Here is a 23,134-nt window from a genome sequence, read left to right as displayed (position 1 = left end):
TAGCACCGTGCATGTCTAGTTACCTGAAATCCCCATGTGAAGATGGGAAGCCGCCTGGCCCTGGAGCACGCTCCCCCGGCAAGCGCGAGTTCCGATCTGACTGCTTGTGATGGTGGCGGTGGAGCGCCAGCCGGAGCCGCAAAGGCCCCGGAGCTTAGCGTCCAGCGGGCTCGCGGACCTCTGGCCGTGGGGGGACGACGCACGGACCCTTGCCCTCTCCGCATCTCCTTCGCCATCACCAGCCGCCTCTCTGCAGACCAGGAGATGGAGACCACGGGCAGGAGTGTCGGCCGCGCAGGTCCTGTCCCTGCTGGGCATCGCGCAGCGGCCTGTGGGCGGTGGGATCCCGGCGGGCCGGAGGCCTGGGGCCGCGCCTCGCTCGGCCGAGGGGACCTCCGAGCGAGAGGCAGGGCTTCCTCTGTGCCTCCGGCTTCCTTTCGTCGTGCGGTGAACCTCACCATGGCGTCTGCGGAGCATACCTGCCTTCCATCCGTCTGAGAGGAAAACCACTGCCTCGGCAGGGAGTGTCTGGCGGATGTTTGAAGCGCTGTGTCGCACCGGCTGTCCCCGTAGAGGTGGACACGCATCACTGTCGTCCTCGTCCTTCAGAAGACAGTTCAAATGGCTCTGCTCTGAGTGGACACAGGAGTCTGACGACCCTATCCTCCCCACAGGAGTCCTGAGGAGCCCCCGTGTGGGCAGCGGCTCGGCCAGCCCGGGCCCCTGTGTTGTCAGAACTGGAGCGTCCAGGGCCGACCGTGACCGCAGAGGGTCCGGGTGGAGGCAGCGCCTGGACAGAGGGGCAGCAAGGCTGGGTTGGGGGCCATGTCCAGGCAGACTGGGGCCATGGCGGCTGGGCTCGGCGCCAAGGGCAGCTGAGGACAAAGTGGTCTTCTGGACGGGGTGGTGGTTCCCGCGATGTCTGTCCACGTGAGGGCGCCCACGGGGTGAGGAGTGGGGCCGGAGCCGGCCCGCAGGCCCAGGCCGCCACGGGTGCCCCTCAGCCGGGCAGGTCGGAGCCGGGAGGGGCCGCCGCAGCAGAGCCAGCCTGGCGGGGGGTGTGGGGAGGTAGGCAGGCTCCGGGGCTCAGCTCGGTCACCCACAGGAGGTGGGGAAAGCCCTGTCTGTTTGAGCGTGGACCGCCGTGGAAGAGTCCAGGCCAGTGGCCCTCCTCCTCCTCCCAGCCCTGAAGCTCATGAGCGCGTCTGCTCGCAGAGCCCCGGAGCCTGGTCGGAGCGAGACCCTGCCGGCCTCAGAGGGAGGGGTCTCCGGGGGGAAAGGCCAGGAGGACCTGCATCCGGCAGCTCCGGGGGGCTCTCCGAGTCTGCACAGGGCCACAGGAGCACGCGGATGTGAGAGCCGGCCGGTGACAAGATGGGCTCATTCTCATCGGAAAGCGGAGCTCTGTCTCTCAGTGGCCTGGGGAGACCCTGTGGGTGGTCCGCACCCGCTTCACAAGGGCCTCGACAGCCACCCCGTGCTGTGGATGCCGAAGACAGGCCGGAGCGCCTCACTGCAGGAGTGACGGCGGCGGGGGGTTGCCTGTGCTCCAGCGGCTAAGACTGCGCTCCGGTGCAGGGGCCCAGGTTCCATCCCCGGTCAGGAAACTGGATCCCACGTGCCAAGGAAAGCCCAGCGTAGCCAAATCCAACAGTTTTTAAGCATTAAAGCACCTTTAGTCACTGATGTCTGGGCAAGTTGTCTCCCGTCTCTCCTGCCCTTCATCTCGTTTCCTCATTTCCCTGAACGGGCAAGCCTGAGGAATCCCGAGCGGAGCGTGTGCTCACGTCCAGCGTCCAGGTGCTTTCCCGTGGGCCTGCCGGAAGCCAGGGCTTTGTCCCGACTCGGCCTGCCCTGGGCTGGGCTGTGTCTGAGGACGGCTTCCCGCCCTTCCCTGCTGTGGCCGCTGACTCGGAAAGAGGTGTTGGGGGTCAAGGCAAGGGGAGCCAGCACCCCCTTTTCACCGAGACGCGAGCGTAGCCAGCTGGGTATCAGCCATGGGAACGCACGTGCCAGAGTGCGGCCTGCCCTGGGCCACAGTTCTCAGGCCCCGTGCTGTGTAGACCGGGGCGTGGGTGGTCTGCAGACCGGCCGTCCAGGCACACGCGAGTCAGCTGCCCAGCTCGGCAAGGTTTGTTACTTTTCTCAAAGCAGAGAACACTTGACCTCCCCGCTGGAGTGTTCCCGGGCCGTGAGCCTGGGGGGCTGGCTGACTCTGGGGGCCGGGGCCCGGGGTTTCCCCAGGGAGCAGGAGGACTCAGGTGTCAACCACGGGGGCACCTGCCACACGGACCCCTGGGCGTGGCCAGGGGTGCCCTGCTGACCTTTGCTGAAGACCTGGGGGTGTGGGTCAGTTGTGAAAGCCTCTGATGCACTCACGTGTCCCACGCTGCCCGAGTTTGCAAGCGTCTTTGTCACCAGCGGAAGTGGGCTCAGCTTACCTGCTGAGGAAGCGGGCGGGCAGCCCGGGATGCCGCCCGTCTCCCTCCTGCAGAGCCTGCCGTTTCTTCCCCAGAGGAACCGAGATGGTCCTTGAGGCCGAGGGGAGAGCAGACGCCACAGAAAGCAAAGAAGCGAGGCCCTGGGGGCCCCCCCAGGCGGGTTGGCTGGGGTCGCCCTCCTGTCGCACAAGTGCAGGAATGCCGTCGAGACCTCGGGGAGGTGCGGGAGCGGGTGGGGTGGCGGGGATGAGCTCGTCAGGAGGAGGACGGAGCGTCCAGCCTTGGCGCCGTCCGGCGAGCGTCCGCGGGGGCAGGTGCCTCGTCCGTGGCCGCGTCAGTGCAGTTACGCGCTGGGTCAGGCAGGGGTCTGAGGGGAGCGAGTGACCGTCAGTGGTGGCCCGCCCCGGCCAGGGGGCGCGGGGGGTTCCAGACGGGCCCGGGGGGGCCCTGCCACCGGGTTCATACAGGCGCACACAGCACATGCGGGTGAGGTGAGGACGATAGGGCGGCCGAGGCCGCGAGGGCCCCGCCTGTCTGCCCCCCAGATGGGGCCGGGGCCCCCCGGGACTGCCGCCGGCGGGGGGGCCGCTCAGCCGCTCCAAAGGGGGTGAGGTCCTGGAACAGCCCCGAGCCCCGGGGCCTGCGAGGAGTCGCGCAGACCCCCACAGGGCAGAGACACCTGGTGGCTGACGGCGGGGCCCTCCTTCGGGGTGGCCTGCCGGTGCTGGGCCGTGGGTTCCCCGCTGGCTGCGCAGGAGGGCGTCTGCTGCCTGCCTCCACCTCGGCCTGGTTTAAGAACTGCCTGGAGGATGGGAGCCCGCCCCCCCCGAGCCAGAGAACACGGTCTGCGGGCAGTGAGCAGGGGGGGCAGGGCAGAGACGAGGGCCTGAGCCCCTCCCCGTGGCGGAGGTGCTTCAGGCCCTTGGGGTCTCTGCTGCGGAGACGGCTGAGACACTCGGGGCGAGTTCCACCTCCATGTACACACACACACACACACACCCCTGCCGTGCACACACACCTGCCATGTACGCACACACCCCTGCCGTGTCGTCTGTGTTCCACTGCCTGGCTTTGCCTTTGGTTCTGCCCCGAGGTAGCAGGTGTACCTACGTGCCTGATTCTGAGGGTCACAGAATTGCTCAACCAGAAAATGGTGCCTGGGGGCCTTCCTGGGGGTTCAGAGGCGAAGACTGCTGTCCCAGCACAGGGGCGGTTCAACCCCTGGTCAGTGAATGGAGCCCTCATGCTGCAACCAAAAGGTCCCACGTGTCCCAGCTAAGACCTGGCACAGCCAAATAAATTTTTTAATAAATTAAAAAAATACGTCTGTAATTCCTGCCCTTGTTTCTCTTACGGTAAGAGACTTTGTTGTTTGGTTTACTTTGGCTTCTTTCAAGAGTTCCTCTTTGTCTTCGGCTTTCTGAGTGTGATAGATAGCTGTGTGGAGGGTTTTGGGCATTGACCCACTCACTGCTGCCCGAGATGCCCGCAGTTATGGTTTGTTTCCGGTCATGAATTTCGGAATACTGTCAGCCATTATGACTTTAACCGTTTTCTCTGCTCCCTTCCCCTCTGAAATCCTCATTGTGAACACATTGCACTTTTTACAATTGTCCCACAGTTCTTGAACATTCTGCTTCCTTCCCCCCCCCCCCGCCACTTTTTTCTCTGTTCAAGTTTTCCTTTGAGAAGTTCCTAGTGGCGGGTCTTCAGGCTCACTGGCTCTTTACTCGGTGACGTCCAACCTACAGGTGAGCCCCTTGGGGCCGCTCTCCATTTCTGGTAGGTTTTTCTCCCCTAGAATTTTCCTTCAATTCATTCTTAGTGCTTCTGACACTCCCCTGTTCCTGCATGTTGTCCCCTTTTTCCATTAGAGACCGTAGCATCCTAACCATAGGTGTGTGAGATTCCCAGTCCGGTAGGGCCAGAACCTCTCCACGTCTCAGGCTGGTTCTGAGGCTTCCTTTGCTCTTCAGACTGTTGTCTTTCCTTTTCTCCAGCACACAGGTAGCCTTTTGCTGAAAGCCAGTGTAGTGGGTCTGTTGGGTGGTAGCACTGGGGTGGACTGACCTTTTAGTGTGAGGTTCTTATGTTTTTCAGGGTGGCAGGGAGGCCCTGCTTAGCGTTGGCTCAGCTGTAAGTGTCAGAGGCTGAGCCGTCCCCCAGGTCCCCGGCCTTGGCACCCCTCCTGTCCCTGGGTTCCCCTGGGGACTCCTCCTTGGGTGTAGGCTGAGCCTTGCTGCTCTTTCGGCACTGATCCTCTGCAGACACAGGACCCCATCAATGGGGCGGAAGATGCAGAGGGAAGGAGTGTTTCCTGGCCCTGTGACCAGGTCTCCGTCTCCCCGGGGGCCGGTGGCCCTCACTAGCGCTTCTCAGGGCTTCTCGGCCCCGTCAGTAGGACAGCGAGGCTGGGGAGGCGCCGTCAGGTCTGCCCTTCTTGTGTGTTGGATGGAGCTTGGAGAAAGTCCCCTCCCTTCCTTGCTGGCTCTGCTTGTGGAAGACCATGTGAGCCTGTGTGACGGTGGGTACGCGCCCTGCCTACTCACACACAAGGGGGTTTTGCTCCCGTGTTCACTGTGAGAACCTGGTGGGCTTCTTGGAGGGAAAACTCATGAAAGTGCGGGGCCCCCTTAGACTGGGTCCCCCTGAGTTTTTAACTCCAACAAGTCCACTCAGCCTCCAACACTTCTTTGGTGTCACCGTTGACGGGGTCCCTTGACTGTCCTTGCCAGCCCCCGGCTCCCGCTGCTGGTGACCGACGGTTCTCTCTTGTACTTTGTGGGGTTGGGGACTCTGCTGTGACCTCCAGTCTCCAATGGATCTGAGAGAAGTCTCTGATTTTCAATTCATTCAGCTTTTTTCTTACTGTGAGAGCAGATGACGACTCCCAAGCTCTTTACATGTTGACGCTAAAACCGAGAGTCAGGAATAGAAGTGCAGGGTGTTGGCTTAGCAGTCGCTCAGTCGGGTCCGACTCTCTGCGACCCCATGGACTGCAGCACGCCAGGCCTCCCTGTCCATCACTAACTCCTGGAGTTTACTCAAACCCATGTCCATTGAGTCAGTGATGCCATCCAACCATCTCATCCTCTGTCGTCCCCTTCTCCTCCTGCCCTCAATCTTTCCCAGCATCAGGGTCTTTTCCAATGAGTCAGCTCTTCGCATCAGGTGGCCAAAGTGTTGGAGCTTCAGCCTCAACATCAGTCCTTCCAATGAACACCCAGGACTGATCTCCTTTGGATGGACTGGTTGGATCTCCTTGCCATCCAAGGGACTCTCAAGAGTCTTCTCCAACACCACAGTTCAAAAGCATCAATTCTTCGGTGCTCAGCCATCTTTATGATCCAACGTTCACATCTGTACATGACTACTGGAAAAATGGCTGCAAAAAACGATTCAGTCCAGTATTTTGGACAAACTAGTGTGTTAGAAACATCTCCACATCTGATGTGAACACCGACTCGTAAGGACCACCGTGCAGGTGACCACACAGGAGCCAGGGGTACACCTGCCGTAAGGGCCCATGAAGAACTTTGCTTAAATGAGAAGTATCCCGTGCCATTAGTAAGTAGGGAGATGGAATTTACACAGAGAAGGAGGGCTGCTTTGTGCAAGCCCTACCTCCTAGGGGCTTTGTTGTTCGGGTTTGGTTCATTTTAGCAAAAGCGAGGTGGTAAAAGCCAAATGTGTGACGCTGTGAGCCTGTGCTCGTGGGCTGTCAGTGAACACCCCCGGCAGCGTGACGGAGCCAATCAGGAGACGTGGTGTAACTCTGGGATTCCATGACTGGGTTCCCCCCCAGACAGTAGTTCTAAGGAGAACAGCCACATGGACAGAGGTGTTTGCCCAGCCTTACAGTTTGTCGGTTCATTTAACTTTTTTAACTTCTGGCCGCGGCGCATAGCACATGGGATCTTAGTTCCCTGACCAGGGATCGACACCCTCCCCCCCCGCCTTAACAACGTAGATTCTTAACCACAGGACCGCCAGGGAAGCTGCCTGGCAGCATGATCTGTAAGAACAGAGGTCAGTAGGGAATGACCTCAGCAACTCAGCAAGTGGCGACAGCAGCGTCTCGGTTTCCTCACCCGCCTCCCGCACACTCAGCACCGCGCCCGCCCCCAGGCCCCCGCCCCCATGACAGGCAAAGCCCAGATGCGCTTGGGAGCCACATCACCTCCTCTCTCGTCCCCTTGCCGGGATGTTCCCTCATGGCAGCTGCATGCCTTGCTCATTCAGGTCCAGCTGCCTCCTCCCTCAGACTCTGGCACAAAGAAAGGCTCTGATAAGGCCTGATGCACAACATACAGACCCTGGAACAGCCGCACCGCAGTCCCCCGGAGCCGGTTCACATGCAGCACCTCCGGGCGAAGACGGCAGACGGGATGGCACAAGTCTTTCCCCACAATCCAACATTCAGACGCGGGACCTCAGACCCCACCTCAGACACTGCATTTCGGCAGACGTTTGAAGCGAATTCTCAGCCAGAGAGTTTAGATTTTGAGCAGCTCTGTATATTGGCCGTATAGTTATTCTCAAAATATGAACTCCCATAATTCACTCCCACCTCTAATTAAAGCACAGCGTCCATCTCCCTCCCGCACTGTAGGGGGATGGTCTTCACCGCCTCTCAGACCCTCATCTGCACTGAAAAGGGAGGGACCCTGGCGGCAGCGGCCCGTTCCAAGGCTAGCAGGGCGCCATGGCAACCACTTCCACCAGTAACTCAATTTCATCTCCGCTTTTACATCTTTCTCCCCTCAGTCCTGAAGCAGGGAGCTTTTTTAATCTGGAAAGTACGCAAGGTGGCTCGTGGTTGCTATGCCAACAGCAGCTACTTCTAACGGACTTGACTGTCACCCAGGAAGCCATCAGCCGCTCAGACTGTAGACCTCAAGGCGCCACAGGGAGCCTGCATCCCTCCCCTGGCCGAGGGTGCCAGCCTCCAAGTCCCCCTGAAGGCTGCTGGGTCAGGCCAGCCTAGGGTCTAAGGCACCAGGGGGTCCTTTAGGAGGACAGCTCTTGGTCTCTGTGTCCCTAAAGTCCAGGCTGTTCACTTGCCGGGCCCGCCAGTCAAAGCCCTGCAGACCAGGCAGCTTCAGCAGCAGATTCACGTCTGGAGGCCGGGAGTCCAAGGTCAAGGTGTCAGCGGGTTCAGTTCCTCCTGAGGCCTCTCCTTGGCTTGTGGATGGTCATCTTCTGTGTCCCTGTGTGATCACCTCTGTGTCTCCATGTCCTCCTGGTGTGAGGACCCCCCTAATGTCCCCTTTTAATCTACTCTCTGCTGAAGACCCCCCTCTCCACGCACCCACATTTGGGACAGAGCTCAGCCTGTAAACACCCACCTGACTGAGCCCTTGCTGGCACTGTGGCCACTTCCCGGAGACTGGCAAACCTGAGGGTCATCCGTCCTGCAGACCCCAAGCCTGCAGTTAGCGTCAGAAATCCCCTCCCGAGGCCCGGCTGGTTCCGAGCTCTTGGGGACGGAAGCAGGAAGTTCGGGGAGCCAGGGGTCAGCCGCTGCCGGGACTCTGGCTTTTGGTCGGAGTGAGGCAGAACGCTCCTGGCGGCTTCCAGAGGCGGCTGATCTGGGGGAGGTTTTCAAAGCATCAGTCTGCAGAGAACAGAATCGAGGAGGCAGCGCCCAAGCCCGCGGCCACGGGGACCGGGGCGGCGATGCAGGCAAGAGAGGGGAGCCCTAGGCCTGTGTGGCAGGGAGCGAGGAGGTGCGGGGCTCGGGGGCCGGGGCGGCTGGGACAGAAAGCACCTGCTGTTGAGGTGGGGGGGAGGCGGCAGCTTGATGGAGGGTCTGCGGAGCTGGAGGTCTCATGAACTTCCCGGCGGGGACACGTGGTAAGGGTAGCAGCTGGACATGACCCTGGACTGCGAGGCTGGGGGCTGGGAGGTCGTCCGTGCTGGAGCTGTCAGGGTCTCAGCCTCAGGAGGGTGGGGGAGCCAGGGACACCGGGCCAGAGAGGGGGAGGCTGGAGCCTGGGACCCAGGGAGACCTTGGTTCAGGAAGGTGACTGTCCATTCAGACTTGGCTGAGCCCCGAGCCAGGTTTGGCGAGGGGGGCGAGGGGATGGGAACCTCCCCATGGGCGGAGCCGTCCGGCTCTGCAGGGTTGCGGGGACGCGTGCTGATAATAATGGGGGGGGAATAACCGTGGGCCCACCCAGGGACAAGGCAATGACGATGCAGCAGACTGGACTTGTGCACAGGCAGGCCAGGCCGCATGGACGGGCGTTGGGGCGGACAGGGAGTGGGCCTGAGAGTGGGACGGGACAGGGGCGAGGCGGGCACGCTGGCCGGGAAGGGGGCCTGGATGGACATAGGCGGCGGTGTGGTAGGAGCAGGGTACCAGGAGACCGCGCCGCCCCGGAGCCCAGAGTCCCAGCTGGCAGGCTCCCATCCACCCAGCATGGGGTCTGCCCCGCACGGTGGGGCCTGAGGAGGGGGCTGGGACTTGAGGGCGGGTAGGTGCGGGGACAGGGCGGGCTACCCGCTGTCAAGGGTTCGCAGGGGGGTGACCAGGCAGTGGTGCGGCCCGCGGGCCGTGGCAGGCTCGGGAAACCACGTAGTCCCGTGGGCGCTGTGGGTAAGAAAACTAAGGATGGAAAACATCAGGGCCTTGCCCAAGAGTGAAGCTGCATCCCGAGTTGTCCTGGGCGTGCGGGTATGGACCACGGTGTAGAAGGTGTTCTGGATAATTTTTTTTTTTACTGTAGTATAGTACAGTAATGTAACATTTGCCATTTTAACGATCCTTAAGTGTTGTAATTCTGGGGTGTTAACTGCATTCACAGTCTTGTGCAACTATCCCCTTGGTATTTCATCCCAAGCAGAAACTCTGTACTCATAACATGTAAATTTTAGTCTGGTCATGGGTAAAAAACATTTGAAAGGCGCTGGATCAGTGGCCAGCAAGGGGGTCCATGTCTGAGGTTGCACAGAGGACAATGCCCTTGCAGGAGAAGGGCCAGTGAGCTGACATGCCAGGGCACCGTAGATCTGCCGTGATTCACGCACACACAGCTCTCACTTCGATTCTAAGGAAAAAGTGTGTCTCAAGGAGGAAGTCAGAAAGTAAAATGCAGACACAAATAGTGGATCTGGTGCTAAATTTTTCAAGGAATGAAAAAGTTTGGAGAAACAGTGCGGAACTAATCGAAGGGCCCAACCACTACTCATAGTTGCATATTTGTTAAGTTTAATACTGAGAAGCCAGTAAAAATATCTATTAAAAAAAAAACCTGCAATGGGAAAAAACAAACAACTTCAGTGACCTAAAAAAAAAAAGATACAAAATTGTATTAACTTTGACTCACATCAAAATTAGGATTTTTTTTCAACAGAGGACTGGCTGAGAAGAGGACTAGTGAAAACTCCCGTAGCCTAATAAAGACATAGAATCTTGAAAATTCACAAGAAACTCCTTCCATTGGAAATAGGAGACCTGAAACATCCACTAGTTCATGAAAACATGCGAGAACCGTCTTCAGGACACTTTTGCGCTGGGGCCTGTGGAAGCAGGGAGCATAGCACGTGGCCGGGTGAATGCGGTCCACCAGCCCGTGGGAACCTTGTGGACGCATCTCAGCGAGGAAACGAGAGCCAGGGGCGCCACCCGCTACGCTGCCAGGCACGCTGCGCTGCTGCAGTTCAGTCACTCAGTGTCCAACTCGGCGACCCCGTGGACTGCAGCATGCCAGGCCTCCCTGTCCATCACCACCTCCCGGAGCCTCCCCAACTCACGTCCATTGAGTCGGTGATGCCACCCAACCGTCTCATCCTCTGCCGTCCCCTTCTCCTCCTGCCCCCTCAGTCTTTCCCAGCATCAGGGTCTTTTCCAAGGAGTCGGCTCTTCCCATCAGGAAGCCCTGCTCCCTGCTCCCTGCGCCCGGCTCCGACCGCCGCAGACCCCCGCGGGCCCGGCGCCCGGTCCCGGTGAACCCGCGCCTGCGCGCGGCGCTCCGCCGTGAGCGCGCCCCGCCCCGCCGCGCCCCGCCCCCGGCGGCCCCGACCCGCGCTCCTCGGCCCTCACTGGCTGGCTCCAAGGCCGCGCTGGCTGGGCCGGCCAATGGGAGTGCGGCGCGCGCCGCGGCACGTGCGCCCCGCCCGGCCCTGCCGACGGGGAGCGGGCGGTGCTCCGGGCGGGCGCGCGGGGCGGGGCGCGGGGGCGGGTCCGGGTCGCGGGCGCGCGCTGATTGGCGGGCGCCGCGCTCCGAGGCCGTTAACGGCGGCGCGGCGGGGCCGCGGCTCCAAAACAAAGGGCAGGCGGCCCGCGGGCGGCGGCGGGGATGCCTCGCGCGGGGCCGGGGCGCCAACGGCCGCAGCGCGTCCCGGGCCGCGCCGGGGCCACCGGAGAGCCGCGCCCGCGCTGAGCGAGGCCGGGCCGATGGGCGCTGCGGGCCGGGGCGCGGAGCGGTGGGCGGCCGTGAGTAGGGCGGGCCCAGGGGACGAGCGGCGTCGGCCGCGGGCGGGGGCCGCCGGGCTCGGCGCTGCCCCGGACTCGGGGCGGGCGCGCCGCCTCCGACCCCGCCCCGCCGCGGAGAAGGTGCGGGCGCAGCCGCCCGCCCGGGGGTAACAGGCTTCCTCCTCGGAGGCAGGGTCGCGGCTGGGGCGGGGGGCGGTGGGGACAAAAGAGGCCCCCGCGTTTTAACCGAAGGGCCCTCGTGCAGGGCGAGGCCGAAACGAATCGCGCCCGTGCGGCGTCCGCCGGGCCGAGCCCCGACCCCTGGGCGGCGTCGAGTCCAGGTCTGGCCCGTTCTGGGTGGGACTGGGCCGCGGTTCCGTGGTAGGTGGACCACGGCATCCCCACCCCCGGGTTTCTCTGAGCCGCTGCGTGTCTTCTTTCTGTGGAAGCGTACCCACACCTCAACCTGTTGTTCTGCGCCGAGAATGTTCTTTCCACCTTCGGGGATGGCTCTCAGGTGCGGCCCCGAGCAGGCGGCCCCTCCGCTCTCCGGGTCCCCGCGGCCTCTCTCTGCTCCCCGGAGGTGGCCTCGCCGGCCGAGCCCCCGCCCTGGGCAGCAGCGGGCCCATTCCCGCTGTTGAGCTTGGTGACCCTGCCCCGGCCTCTGGTCTGGCGCGGGCCAGCTCGGGCCCCTCCGGCCACCTCCCCCTGGTATCTATGGGGCCAGGTGTCTTCTCTGCGGGGGGAGCCTTAGCCAGGCCCAGGGGCAGCCGCGTCTTAGCAGGGCCGTAACAACCTAGCACCTGGGCACTTTCAAAAAGTAACTGAGTGATCTTGATTACCCATCTGAGTCTTTCTGAGTTGAAATCAGCTTCTTATTTTGGAACAACTTTATGTTTACACAAGAGTTGCAAAGGTAGTTCAATCTGTCCCAACCCGCGCTTTACCCAATGTGCCCACGCTATCACCCAGCGTGGCCGTGGTGTGCTTGCCAAAATTAAAAACTGATGAAAGTACATGCCTTTATAGAGCTCTTTATGTCGAGAGCCTTTGATCCCTCCCTACCTTTGTCAGGTCCCACCAGGATCCTCGGGGGTGGGGCGAGGTGGGTGCGGACAAGGACTTACTGCGGAGAGTTTTTCTCCCTGGAAAACTGGTGAGTGGAAGGTAGTTTCAAATATGAAGCAGTGGAAGTCCTCCCCCTCATCTCTGACACTTAACTCCAGAGTCGTTCGGTTTTAACTTTTTAGAAAGTGGTCAGATGGGCTGGTCGGCAAAGGCTGCAGGAGTGGGGAGAGCATCAGCGGACGGGAGGATGGAGGAAGCTCTGGACACCAGGCCCCTGGAGGCTGAGGGTCCAGGGAGGACAGCGGGGTCTGGTCCAGCTGGCCGCTGGGCGGCGCCCCTGCGGTGATGGTGACACTGGGTCTGCTGAGGGGCTGTCGCTGCGATGGAGTCAGGCTGCGTCGTCCACACCCAGGAGGCCCCAGGACCAGGGGTCCCTGTGGGCGCTGTTAGGCGTAGAGACAACCCTTGGCCACTGCGCAGCCGACCTGACACCCAGAGCAGTTCTCGGGGCGCCTGGGCCCATTTTACAGGTCAGAAACCAGTTCGGCTTGGGGCCCCCCAGCCGCCCCTCACGTGGCTTTGTTCAGTCTTGGTCTGACTGAGTCCCCCCCCCTCAGCTGCACCCCCTCTGCTGAGCCCCAGCCCCACTCGGGCTCCTCTCTGCGTCTCTGGTTTCTCCCACCCCTTCCTCCACAGAGGTGCTTGATGATGTTTTAATGAGCATGAGGTTCGTAAAATGGCGTTGAGTCCCAGCCTCTTTCTTCCCTCTTGGAGCTGAAGAGAGGCCAGCCCTGCCTGCGTCTTCCCTTCTGAGCAGGAAGTGGGCGACCTCTACTAGGAGGCGCCCAAGGACACGTAGTTACTAGGGGGAGAAATTAAAACAGTGTATCAGAGGCTCTTAGAAAAGAAAGGCTCTGTGCCAGGCGCTGCTCAGCAGGCAGGTGGGTGGGGTGGGGCGGGGTGGGAGGACTCAGGAAGCGCTTGGGGCAAGAGGGGCTGGAGCCCACACCCTCCCGGGAGTCAGCTGCTCGCTCTGGGTTCTGGTTCTCAGGTTTGTCTCTGGAATGGTGAAGTACCATATGGGCATGGGCCTGATTCACGGCCTCTTAAAATAAATAACCATGCTTATTTTAGGAGGAAAACTTCTGGAATCCAGAATGTTGTTTTTCCTCTAAAAACTTACCCCACGCTAGCATCTTGGGGGGATGGTGGCTGCTCCCCAAACCCAGGGACACGGCGGCTGCAGCAGTGAGGCTGGTGGTGCGTCTGCCCTTCAGGTGCTAAGATGGGTCCTGACCTGTCAACAGGTCTCCTGGAAGAGCACCCTGTGTACTGGTGGCTGGAGAACTTGGCCTTGGGGATGTCAAGGCCGAAAGCCCAGTTAAATCACAACATGCTTCTCTGGGACCAAGACCCAGGCCAGGACCCCTGCTCCACTGGGCCCCCCAGGGGTCAGCGAGGGGGGAGGCCAGGACAGATGGCAGAATGCGTGGGCTGGAGGCATGCCGGCCTTTGAAGGGTGACCGACCGTGGGCACTGAGGATGGACCAGGCCCAGCGGTCCAGGGAAGGGGCCTCCGGGGGGCTGGCAGTGTGTGGGACGTGATCTACACCTGGAGAAATTCAAAGAAACAGGAAAGCCTTGGCAAGCTGCCACTCTGTTTACTTGGCTGTACCACGTGCAGTGTCTTTGTTCCCCCAGCAGGGACTGAACCCTCGTCCCTGCAGTGGAGGCGCCGAGTCCTAACCCCTGGCACCCCCAGGGAAGTCCCCAAGATGCCGTTTAAACGGCCCTGCCCCATTAGAGGTCACTCGGAGTTAGAGATGAGGGGTGTCCCCGGTCTAAGAGTGAAAAGTGAAAGTCACTCAGTCATGTCCGACTCTGTGTAGCCCCATGGACCGCGGCCCACCAGGCCCCTCTGTCCTTGGGGTTCTCCGGGCAGGACGAGTGGGCTGCGTCCTTGGGATTCTCCAGGCAGGACGGGTGGGCCGCCGTGCGGTTGTCTGTTTAAAAGCGAGGCTCGGTGCAGGCCGTCCAGTGGGCTCTGCCCAGGTCACCGGGAGTTGTGCTTCTGCCTTGAAAGGGGGCCCAGGGCTCTGAAGTTGAGCCACCAGGGCTAGGCTCCTTTAACTAGAGAAGACTCAGGTGAAGACACGGAGATGGATTCGGGGCCGGCAGGCAAGGAGCGCTTTCCTTCCTGGCTGAGGCTGGGGTGCCCCCCGAGCCGGCCCCCGCCCCCCAGGCCCCACACTTTCAGGCCGCTGTGAGCTGGAGGAGTCTGAGAGACCGCAGGAGGGCTGGAGGGCCCCAGCCCGAGCGGGGGGCCCGCCGGGGGCCGCCAGCCTGCCTTGTGTCCCTCGGTGGTCCTCCTCCTCCGTGGACTGCCCCGGCCCAAACCCTTCCCGCCCTGTTAGTTCTCAGACGACCGAGTCCTGGTCTGAAAGGTACAAATGCTTCCCGCTCCAGTAACTGCTTCCTTCTCAGACCCCGCCAGGGACCCCGAGAGGGTCAAGGAAAGCCTCCGTCCCCCGCAGACACGTTCAGACCCGTCTCTGTCCCGCTGGCTCCCTGGCTCGTGCACTCACGGGTGGACACACACACACACCTTCCTATATTGTGACTGGAATTGTATTCAACAGTGACTTTGAGGAAGATTTCTGTTCACAGTATCTCCAGCCCCTGCTCATGGCGTAGCTCTCCGTGGATGTTCAGTTCAGTCGCTCAGTTGTGTCCGACTCTTTGCGACCCCATGGGCTGCAGCACGCCAGGCCTCCCTGTCCATCACTAACTCCCAGACTTCACCCAAACTCATGTCCATTGAGTCAGTGATGCCGTCCAACCATCTCATCCTCTGTCATCCCCTTCTCCTCCTGCCCTCAATCCTTCCCAACATCAGGGTCTTTTCCAATGAGTCGGCTCTTCCCATCAGGTGGCCAAAGTATTGGAGCTTCAGCATCAGTCCTTCCAATGAACATTCAGGACTGATCTCCTTTAGGATGGACTGGTTGGATCTCCTTGCAGTCCAAGGGACTCTCAAGAGTCTTCTCCAACGCCACAGTTCAAAAGCATCCGTTCTTCGGCTCTCAGCTTTCTTTATGGATGTAGGGCTGTATTTTTGCCCCTCAGAACTGTGTGTAAGCTGTTTTGGGTCTTGAATTTGCTCACAGATACTTTGTTGTTACACTGCTGTATGCTCGCATGTTTTCACTTACAAGGCTTTTCTTCTCGCCTTGTGGAGCTGGCTGGGGCTCCTGGGAGCGCTGAATGGCGTGGTGTAGAGGCAGCCTGGTTTAGTCCCCATCTGAAAGGATGCTTTCCAACTTGTAACATTGTGTATCATGTTACCATGAGTGGTTTTGGTTCTTTGTTTCTTTGGTACATGCCTGGAAACAGTTCTCTTTACAATCTTCATTTGCATGGAAGTTTTTTAAATGGTGCTGCTGCTGCTGCTGCTAAGTTGCTTCAGCCGTGTCCGACTCTGTGTGACCCCATAGACGGCAGCCCATCAGGCTCCGCCGTCCCTGGGATCCTCCAGGCAAGAATACTGGAGTGGGTTGCCATTTCCTTCTCCAGTGCATGAAAGGGAAAAGTGAAAGTGAAGTCGCTCAGTCGTGTCCGACTCTTAGCGACCCCATGGACTGCAGCCTACCAGGCTCCTCCATCCATGGGATTTTCCAGGCAAGAGTACTGGAGTAGGGTGCCATTGCCTTCTCCTTTAAATTGTGAATGGATGTTAAATTTTTCCAAACTTTTTTTTTTTGCATCCATTCAGATAAATGGAACGCCTGGTGGTCAAGTTTTCTACTGTTAAATTGTCTCGTATTCTTGTGATAAAATCACCTTAGTTGTACAGTCCTGGACCCCGTTTGGTCAATATTACATAGGATGTTTGCATCTTGGTTTCTTTGAAGAAACCTACAGTGAATTCCATGGTTGTTTTTCTTTTCTGGCTGTGCTGCGGGACTTGCGGGGTCTGTTCCCCGACCACTGATTGAACCTGAGCCCCAGCAGTGAAAGTGCTGACCCCCCTAAACGGGGGTTTGGGGTCAGGTTAAGCCACATGAAACAGTGGGAAGGTGCTTCCTCTTTCTCTTCCCTGGAAGTGGTCTCACCAGGTTGGAACAAGTCCTCTGGAGCTGCAGTCGACTTCTCCAGGGAAGTTCTTTGCTATCAGTGTGTGTATTGGAGGAGGAGAATTTTTACCAGTGACTTGATTTCTTTTGTGTTTACAGGATTATTGAGGTTTTCTATCTCTTCTTGAGTCATAATTTTTAAACTTTTCTCCAGGAATTATTCTGTGTGGTTCACGTTTCCAACTGATTGACTTAAACCGACCACAGCCCCTACTCCCTGCGCGTCTTGCCCACGGCACCTCCGGCGGTGGCCGTGCTGACGGCAGCGCCTTGGCCATGTTGATCCTCACCAGAGGGTCTGTGTTCCCTTTTCTCTTTAGTTCTTTTTTTTTTTCCTATTTCTTTCCTTTCTTGTGTTGGGGTTGTTTTCCTGTCACTTCTCAACGTTTCTAAAGATGGGTGTTTAGCTCAGTAATTCCACCTGGCTTCTGACAGCCATCCGACAAGAGCCTGCATTCCCCTTTAAGTGCTGATAATTATTTTATTGTTTGGAAGCGAAAGTCGCTCAGTCTTGCCGACTCTTTGTGACCTCTTGGACTACACAGTCCATGGAATTCTCCAGGCCAGAATACTGGAGCAGGCAGCCTTTCCCTTCTCCAGGGGATCTTCCCAACCCAGGGATCGAAGCCAGGTCTCCCGCATTGCAGGCGGATTCTTTACCAGCTGAGCTATCAGGGAAGCCCACTTGATTGTTCAAAATATTTTCTAATTTCCATTATTCTTAGACACATGGGTATATAGAAGTATATTTCCTAAATTATAAGCATGTGAGAATTTTTCTAGTTACATTTTATTCTTGACTTGTAGTTTGTGTTGTGGTCTGAGAACATGCTGTGAGTTCAGTCCTTGAATGTGTTGAGATGCGCTGTGTAGTCACGTTCTGTGTTTGTGTGCAGTAAATGAGCTGGAGTTTGGTTCTCAGTTTTCTATGTGTGTTTTAGTTCCAGTTTCTTAATCAAAATGAAGTATATCTGCCCTCATATGTGTTTGCTCTATCAGTTGGTGAAAAATGCAGTAGTATATATATATATTTGTTTTGTAAATTAGTTCACTTGTATCAATTTTTAGATTCTACCTATCAGTGGTATCATATGATACTTGTCTTTCTAACTTCGCTTACTATGATAATCTCTAGGTCAATCCACGCTGCTGCCAATGGCATTATTATGAAGCGTGTGTGTGTGTGTGTGTGCACAGACACCCCCGTGGGTGTGTGTGTGTGTGTGTGTGTGCACAGACACCCCCGCGGGTGTGTGTGTGTGTGTGTGTGTGCACAGACACCCCCACGCTGTCCTCCCCTGCCCCTCTGTCAGTGAACACTTTGCTGCTTCCATTCCCGGCTGCTGTGAACAGCGCTGCTGTGAACACCAGGGTGCACGTATCCCTCTGAGTTAGTTTTCTCCAGATACACGCCCAGCAGCAGGACTGCTAGGTTGTATGAAGTGTGTTTTTAGTTTGTCTGTGTTTTTTAGGAAACCTCCATACTGTCCTCCAGTGGCTGCCGCGACTCACATTCCCTCCAACAGGGCAGGCGGCTCCGTTTTCTCCACACCCTCTCCAGCCTTTGTTATTTGTGGTCTTTGTGATGCTGGCCATTCTGACAGGTGTGAGTTTTGGCTTGCATATCACTGTGGTTTGGGTTTGCATTTCTCTACTTTATTTACGTGAAGCGCATGCATTAGCAGTAATTGTGAGCGCAGGTCTGCCTTGCTCCCACCCAGGTCCCAGCTGTCTCTCTTGTCCTGTCTGAGCCTCGGTTTAAGGCGTGTGTCTTAGAAGCAGCACCGAGACAGCTTGTTTTCTGTCTGGTCTGGAACCTTCAGCTCTGGTGTGGGTCCGTCTGTGTTTCACCCATGCGCTGGAATGTCCGGGTTTCCATCTTCCATCGTTAGGCTTCTCGCTCTTCCCCCGGCACATTCCCTCCCTTGCTCACCTCCCTTTACGCCTTTGGAAGTGACACATCTGCTCTTTTCGTTCGTACAGATGTTTCGTCAGAAATTACATTTATCCTTCATTTACCAGAATGCACTTTAATCCATACGTGTAGCTGCTCTGGGGACACTGCTCCGCCTGCGTCTCCGCCTGTTCTCTTGCTCACCTGTCATGAGCAAGTCGCAGGCAGATCTCGGAGCTCCGGGAGGCGACGCTGCTCTCCCACCTGCACACTTAGCCTTTTCTTTCCTCCGCATTCTGCCTGCTTTTAGTCTGCAGTTGAGACTTGAGTGGGCTTTCTCTTGCTCGTTCATTTCTGTCTGAAGCCCCTGAACCTCCTCCGGTGATGCTCTGCCGGAGCCAAGCTGCTCACCTGCAGGTGTGGGGCCCTGGGGTCCGGGCGACATGCCCGCTGCGGAGTCCTGGGGGCGGGGGCTTCCCCGTCAGGGCCTCAGGGGCCTCCGCGCCGCCCCGCCTCGTGCGGTCTGACTTGGGAGGCCGCTCCGTTGAACGGTGACCTCCCCTCCCTTCTGGAGGCGTCTCAGGCTTCCTTGCTGTTGTGTTCTGCAGCCGCACGGTCACGTGGCACGGCGTGGCCTTCTTTTCCTTTACCCTCCTGGGGTCTGTAGGACATCAGTCTGCACTGTGTCCTCGAGTTCTGGCCACTCTGCATCTCCTCTCGCGTCCCCTTCTGGGGTCCTCAGACACGCCTGCGCTTTTGGTGCCAGATCCAGCAAGGCCCCGCCAAGTCCAGCGTCCTGCGGGCCGTTCCCTCATTGTCTTCTGAGAGTGGCGTGGTTTCAGTTCACGTCTAGGGCTCTGGGCCACGGAGGGCGCCGCTGTGCGTGTGGCCCTTCTCGTCTCAGGCCAGTCTCTCGTCCTCCTGGCACATTTGCTGGAAAGGTTCTGTCCTTTCTGCGTGGAGTGGTCCTGGCACCCTTGTTGAAGATCACATGACTGTACGTGTGAGGCTATATTTCTGGATTGATAGGTAATTTCCTAGAGACCAGTACGGGACCCTCCACACAATCATAGACATCATGGTGCTTGGAGCCACCTACTAGGGCCATCACTCGGGGCCGGATGGACCCAGTACTCCTGGCGTCTCTCAGGTGGGAACTTCGTTGGCTGCTGTCTCTTCCACGTGTCCTGAAGCCAGAGGACAGAAGACGTATTTGAGCTACCATTTTCTCAGATAATTTATGTGTGAAAGTAGTTCACTGGCCACTCCCAACTAAATGGAGAGTGGCTGAGGCATGGTCGGGTATTAACCTTTTTATTTACAATTACTAGTGAAGGATTAGATCTCTAGCGTCTAGGCCTGCACTCTCCCGCGTCTGTACAACAGGTGTCCTAAACCATGCACGTCCTTTCGTGGCTCTTTCTCTCCGTCACCCTCTGCCGTGTGTGTTGACAGGTTGTGGCGTTGCTCTCACCCCAGCTGTACAGACGGAGCCACACGCCCTCCGAACAACAGCGGCTCTGGCGTGCATGTTCCAGTGTTTGTTCTGCCGGAGAGCCCAGCAGAGCTGCAGCTCCTCCCACGCCAGCCCTGAGCTGAGCCAGGAGTGCCCTGCAGAGATGGTGAAGATGACCAAGTCCAAAACTTTCCAAGCGTATCTGCCAAACTGCCACCGAACCTACAGCTGTGTCCACTGCAGGGCCCACCTGGCCAATCACGATGAGCTGATCTCCAAGGCAAGTGTCTGCTCGCGAAGTCAGGGGCCTAAGAGGAGAGGAGTGTGGACCCTCCCGGGTGTGCTGGCCTTGAACGTCTGTAGCCTCGTGGGCGGCGCTTTGGGAGGCCGTGGTCTGGGCCGTGGCACTGCCCAGGGGCAGGCCCGGGGGGCTGGTTGCTGGGTTTGCACATACACCCTCCACCTGGGCCGCGGGCCACTTGGCTTCCAGGGCCAGGAGCTCGTCCTGGGTGATAGGCAAGAACCAAGAGAAGGTTCTGATCCATTTGCGTTTCTGGTTATTTCTGAGGCCTGTCCATCCCACTGAGTCCCTTGAGCCTGGTACCTGGGGTGGCGAGTCCTCGTCGAGTGCCCCTCCGGCTCCTGTGGCCCTGCAGTCAGGACTGGCCGGAGACCGGAGACACACAGAGGCCCTGTTCTGCCTCTTTGGTCGTCCTGGAATGAGTGACCACGCTATGAGCTTTCCTCCCAGAAGGGGGCCACGGCTTTCTTACAGTTCCCGTGGACAGGCTTGGAAACCGCCCCGTGCCCCCGTCTACCAGATGCTGGCACGCGCTGTCCCGGGCACAGGGCTCAGGGGCGCTCTGCCCATGGCCCCTCAGCGCCGGTCCAGGCCCACGGGGCACCTCCACTATCCCCCGGGCAGGGCTTGTGGCACTCGGCTCTGACCACGGCCGGCCCTCTGACACCTCTTCCTTCTCTGCAGTCCTTTCAGGGAAGTCAGGGACGAGCCTACCTCTTCAATTCAGTGTGAGTACCGCGCCGCTGGCGCCACCCAGGGCTGGGGGGGCGCCAGCTCTGCTCGGAGGCAGGGGGTGTGCTCCCGGCTGGGGTCCATCTTGGTTTCCATGCAGACAGCGGACTCTGGGTGCCTCCTTGCCGCCTGCTGCGTCCTGGGTTCTCAGCGGGGAAGCAAAAATTGTGTCTTCTGAGGGGCAAGGGACAGCTGGGGAGTCAGGGCGGACACCCCTGGGTCCTGGGAGCAGCCGGCGGGGTGGAAGAGTGGGCCTGGCCCTGCAAGGGTGCCAGCTCCCCCTCCCCGCAGGGTGAACGTGGGCTGCGGCCCTGCGGAGGAGCGAGTCCTGCTCACCGGCCTGCACGCCGTGGCTGACATCTACTGCGAGAACTGCAAGACCACGCTTGGGTGGAAATACGTGAGTCACTGGGGTCCACGTTACCATGTAGACAATGGGCCGGGAACACAACGGGTGCCGAACGTCAAGGAGGGTCCACGAGCCGGAGGGCGGGGAGCCTGTGCCCACCCGTGCGAGTGATTGCTGGCCGGGTGCGGCAGAGGCCTGTGGACATGACCCTGTGGTCATGCTCACAGCTGACCCGTCTGGCCCAGGACCCATGACTGGGCGGGGGAAGTGCATGGAAGAAGCACCCCTGCACCGGTGCGCCCCACCCCGCCCCGGCTCCTTCCCACCACCTGTGACCCCGAGTCCCTAAACCGCCCCCGGCCCGTGCTCAGCTGCACACCTGACTCCGTAGCGCCCAGTCCCCGGCACAGCGCGCCCTCCTCGGCCCCAGTGCACACCGCACAGGCCGTTTCCGGGAGATGCGACCCTGTCCTTCCTTTCCTCGCCGCATGTAGAAAGCAGCTGGGAAACTAAATGGATTCTGTTCTGAAACCTCTCTCTTCAAGGAGCACGCCTTTGAAAGCAGTCAGAAGTATAAAGAAGGGAAATTTATCATCGAGCTCGCCCACATGATCAAAGACAACGGCTGGGCGTGAAGCAGACCTCCTGCCCCCGAGCGTGACTGAGGCGTGTGCGAGGGTGGGTGACCCCCGGCCAGCCCCCGGGTGAGACAGCCCCACGAGCTGTGTCCCCTTCACGCACGTGGCTGTTTCTGCAATGTTTCAATGACCTGTTTCTAATTTCTCAAGATCCAGAGAAAGACTTAACCGGCTGATGACTTGTCCATCTGGTCCATACCTTTTGTAAGCGATGCTTTTAAGGTAGGGTTTGGCTGTGTACTGTTGTTTTGATGGAAAACCAGACTTGAGTCCCCATGGACCCCAGGGCGGCCTCTCTGGAGAGCCAGCCTGGCTCGCATCTGGAGTGGAGGGAGGGAGGGAACCACTTCTCCCCGACTCGGGCCCGCACCGTGGTGGTTCTGTGTGCAGACCGCCAAGGACGGTGCTGTGCCAGGCATCTCCCTGAAGGCTGTGCGTCTCTGCACCCAGGGTGCTTTTCAGCCTTATTCAAAAGCAGAGGGCACCGCTACTAACACTTTAGATGAGCTAGAAAATAGAGACACGTGTCTAACGGAACAGCCTGTTTGTTTAAGCCGGTAGCTAGCTTCCTTATCTAGAAGGCAGGTGAGTGAGTGGTCAGCAGACTTGGCCCCGGGCCCACGCGCGTGCACCGAGCGGCCGGTCCGCAGACTTGGATCCGAGCACACTGGCTGGAGGGAAAGCGGATTTCCTTTTCTGATGTACTTGAAGTAGAAGGATGATTTTTCCTGTTTTTGAACGAGGCCAGAGCAGGATAAGCTTCCAGATTAAGATCTGCCCCTGTTCTCACGTTTTCCACAGAAGGTTCCAGTTGCAAGACAGGTGTAACTTCGATTGCTCGGGGGCCCCATCCCGCCCTGGTTCTGTTCGCGTTCCCCCGCTGGGCCTTTGCAGGGCTGGGCTGCACGCGTGGCTTCTGGCCAGTCTGCAGAGAATGAGGCCAGAAGGCCCTCTGGCCGGTGAGCCTGGCCTGCCCCTCCACACGTCCAGAGGCCTTCCGTGTGCTCGTTGGGGCCTGAGACACCCGGGACCCTGGCTCCACAATCCCACAAACTGGAGACGGGAGGCTCTCCCCTGAGCCAGAGCCCTGGCTGGCGCTCCAGGCTCAGGTGAGCTTCCCGTTGGCACCCTCTGACCCACAGCCTGGACCATGGGGAGCCCCGGGCTCCCCCGCCCCTGGGTGCTGGGTCACCCACGAGGGTGCCCAGCAGGCCGCTTCCCGGCGGAGCCCTGGGACCTGGTGCTCAGAACCAGGTGAATGCCCAGCAGGCGCCCAACCTGAGGGCTGAGTCCGAACCCGAGGCCAAGCCTAAGCCGGGGCCCCTCCCCAAGCCTCAGCCGGTGGCTGGGCAGGTCTCCAGCAGATGCTTCTGGACGCCGAGGAGCCTCCTGCGGTTCCCATGTCCACTGCACACACGTGCGGCATGTGTTCCGGGCACTCGGGTTCTGGGCCGTCTCTGGGGGCGCGGCAGCCTTCTTCCCGGTGGCGCGGGGCGGCTTCGTCGCTGACGCCAACTGAGGCCCTCAGCCGCTTTCCTTGTGGTTCTGCAAAACCCAAGCTCCTTTTGAAACCAAATGAGCTGACCGTGAGCGGCTTCAAGGCCGGACACTCCCGAGGCCACGACCAGATGTGCGGTCAGGTGCTGGGACGCTCCCCCTTTTAAGTTCCTGGACGGTTAACTATCAGCTTGTGACTTTTATTT

The 23,134-nt window shown here is 59.3% G+C and overlaps 1 protein-coding gene across 9 annotated transcripts; it reads left to right on the top strand.

The window, feature by feature from the left end:
• Positions 1-10,810: 10,810 nt before the first annotated feature.
• Positions 10,811-21,610, top strand: YPEL1 (yippee like 1). Of its 9 annotated transcripts, none has more exons than XM_081542081.1 (6): positions 10,811-10,881; positions 19,411-19,691; positions 20,397-20,440; positions 20,736-20,844; positions 21,339-21,471; positions 21,582-21,610. In XM_081542081.1, the coding sequence occupies exons 2-5, from the start codon at positions 19,485-19,487 to the stop codon at positions 21,426-21,428; spliced, it is 450 nt and encodes a 149-aa protein (XP_081398207.1). In that variant the 5' UTR covers positions 10,811-10,881; positions 19,411-19,484; the 3' UTR covers positions 21,429-21,471; positions 21,582-21,610. The 9 variants fall into 9 exon arrangements, with proteins under 9 accessions (XP_081398207.1, XP_081398202.1, XP_081398208.1 ...); XM_081542076.1 differs by having other exon boundaries at positions 10,811-10,885; XM_081542082.1 differs by having other exon boundaries at positions 10,811-11,001.
• The last annotated feature ends 1,524 nt before the right edge of the window (positions 21,611-23,134 follow it).

Source organism: Giraffa tippelskirchi, chromosome 11, assembly GCF_054371585.1.
Source record: "Giraffa tippelskirchi isolate mGirTip1 chromosome 11, T2T-mGirTip1v1.2.pri, whole genome shotgun sequence".
Taxonomy (NCBI): Eukaryota; Metazoa; Chordata; class Mammalia; order Artiodactyla; family Giraffidae; genus Giraffa; species Giraffa tippelskirchi.
The sequence above is the reverse complement of the archived record's forward strand: the minus strand, read 5'-3'. Positions and strand labels throughout refer to the sequence as shown.

Excerpts from the sequence above, each read along its gene's own strand:
- YPEL1 (XM_081542076.1), top strand. The coding sequence starts at position 10,843 with ATGGGCGCTGCGGGCCGGGGCGCGGAGCGGTGGGCGGCCGTGA. Across the intron at positions 10,886-19,410 it reads GGAGCGGTGGGCGGCCGTGA|GTTGTGGCGTTGCTCTCACC; the intron begins GTAGGGCGGGCC and ends GTGTGTTGACAG. Across the intron at positions 20,441-20,735 it reads GCCTACCTCTTCAATTCAGT|GGTGAACGTGGGCTGCGGCC; the intron begins GTGAGTACCGCG and ends CCCTCCCCGCAG.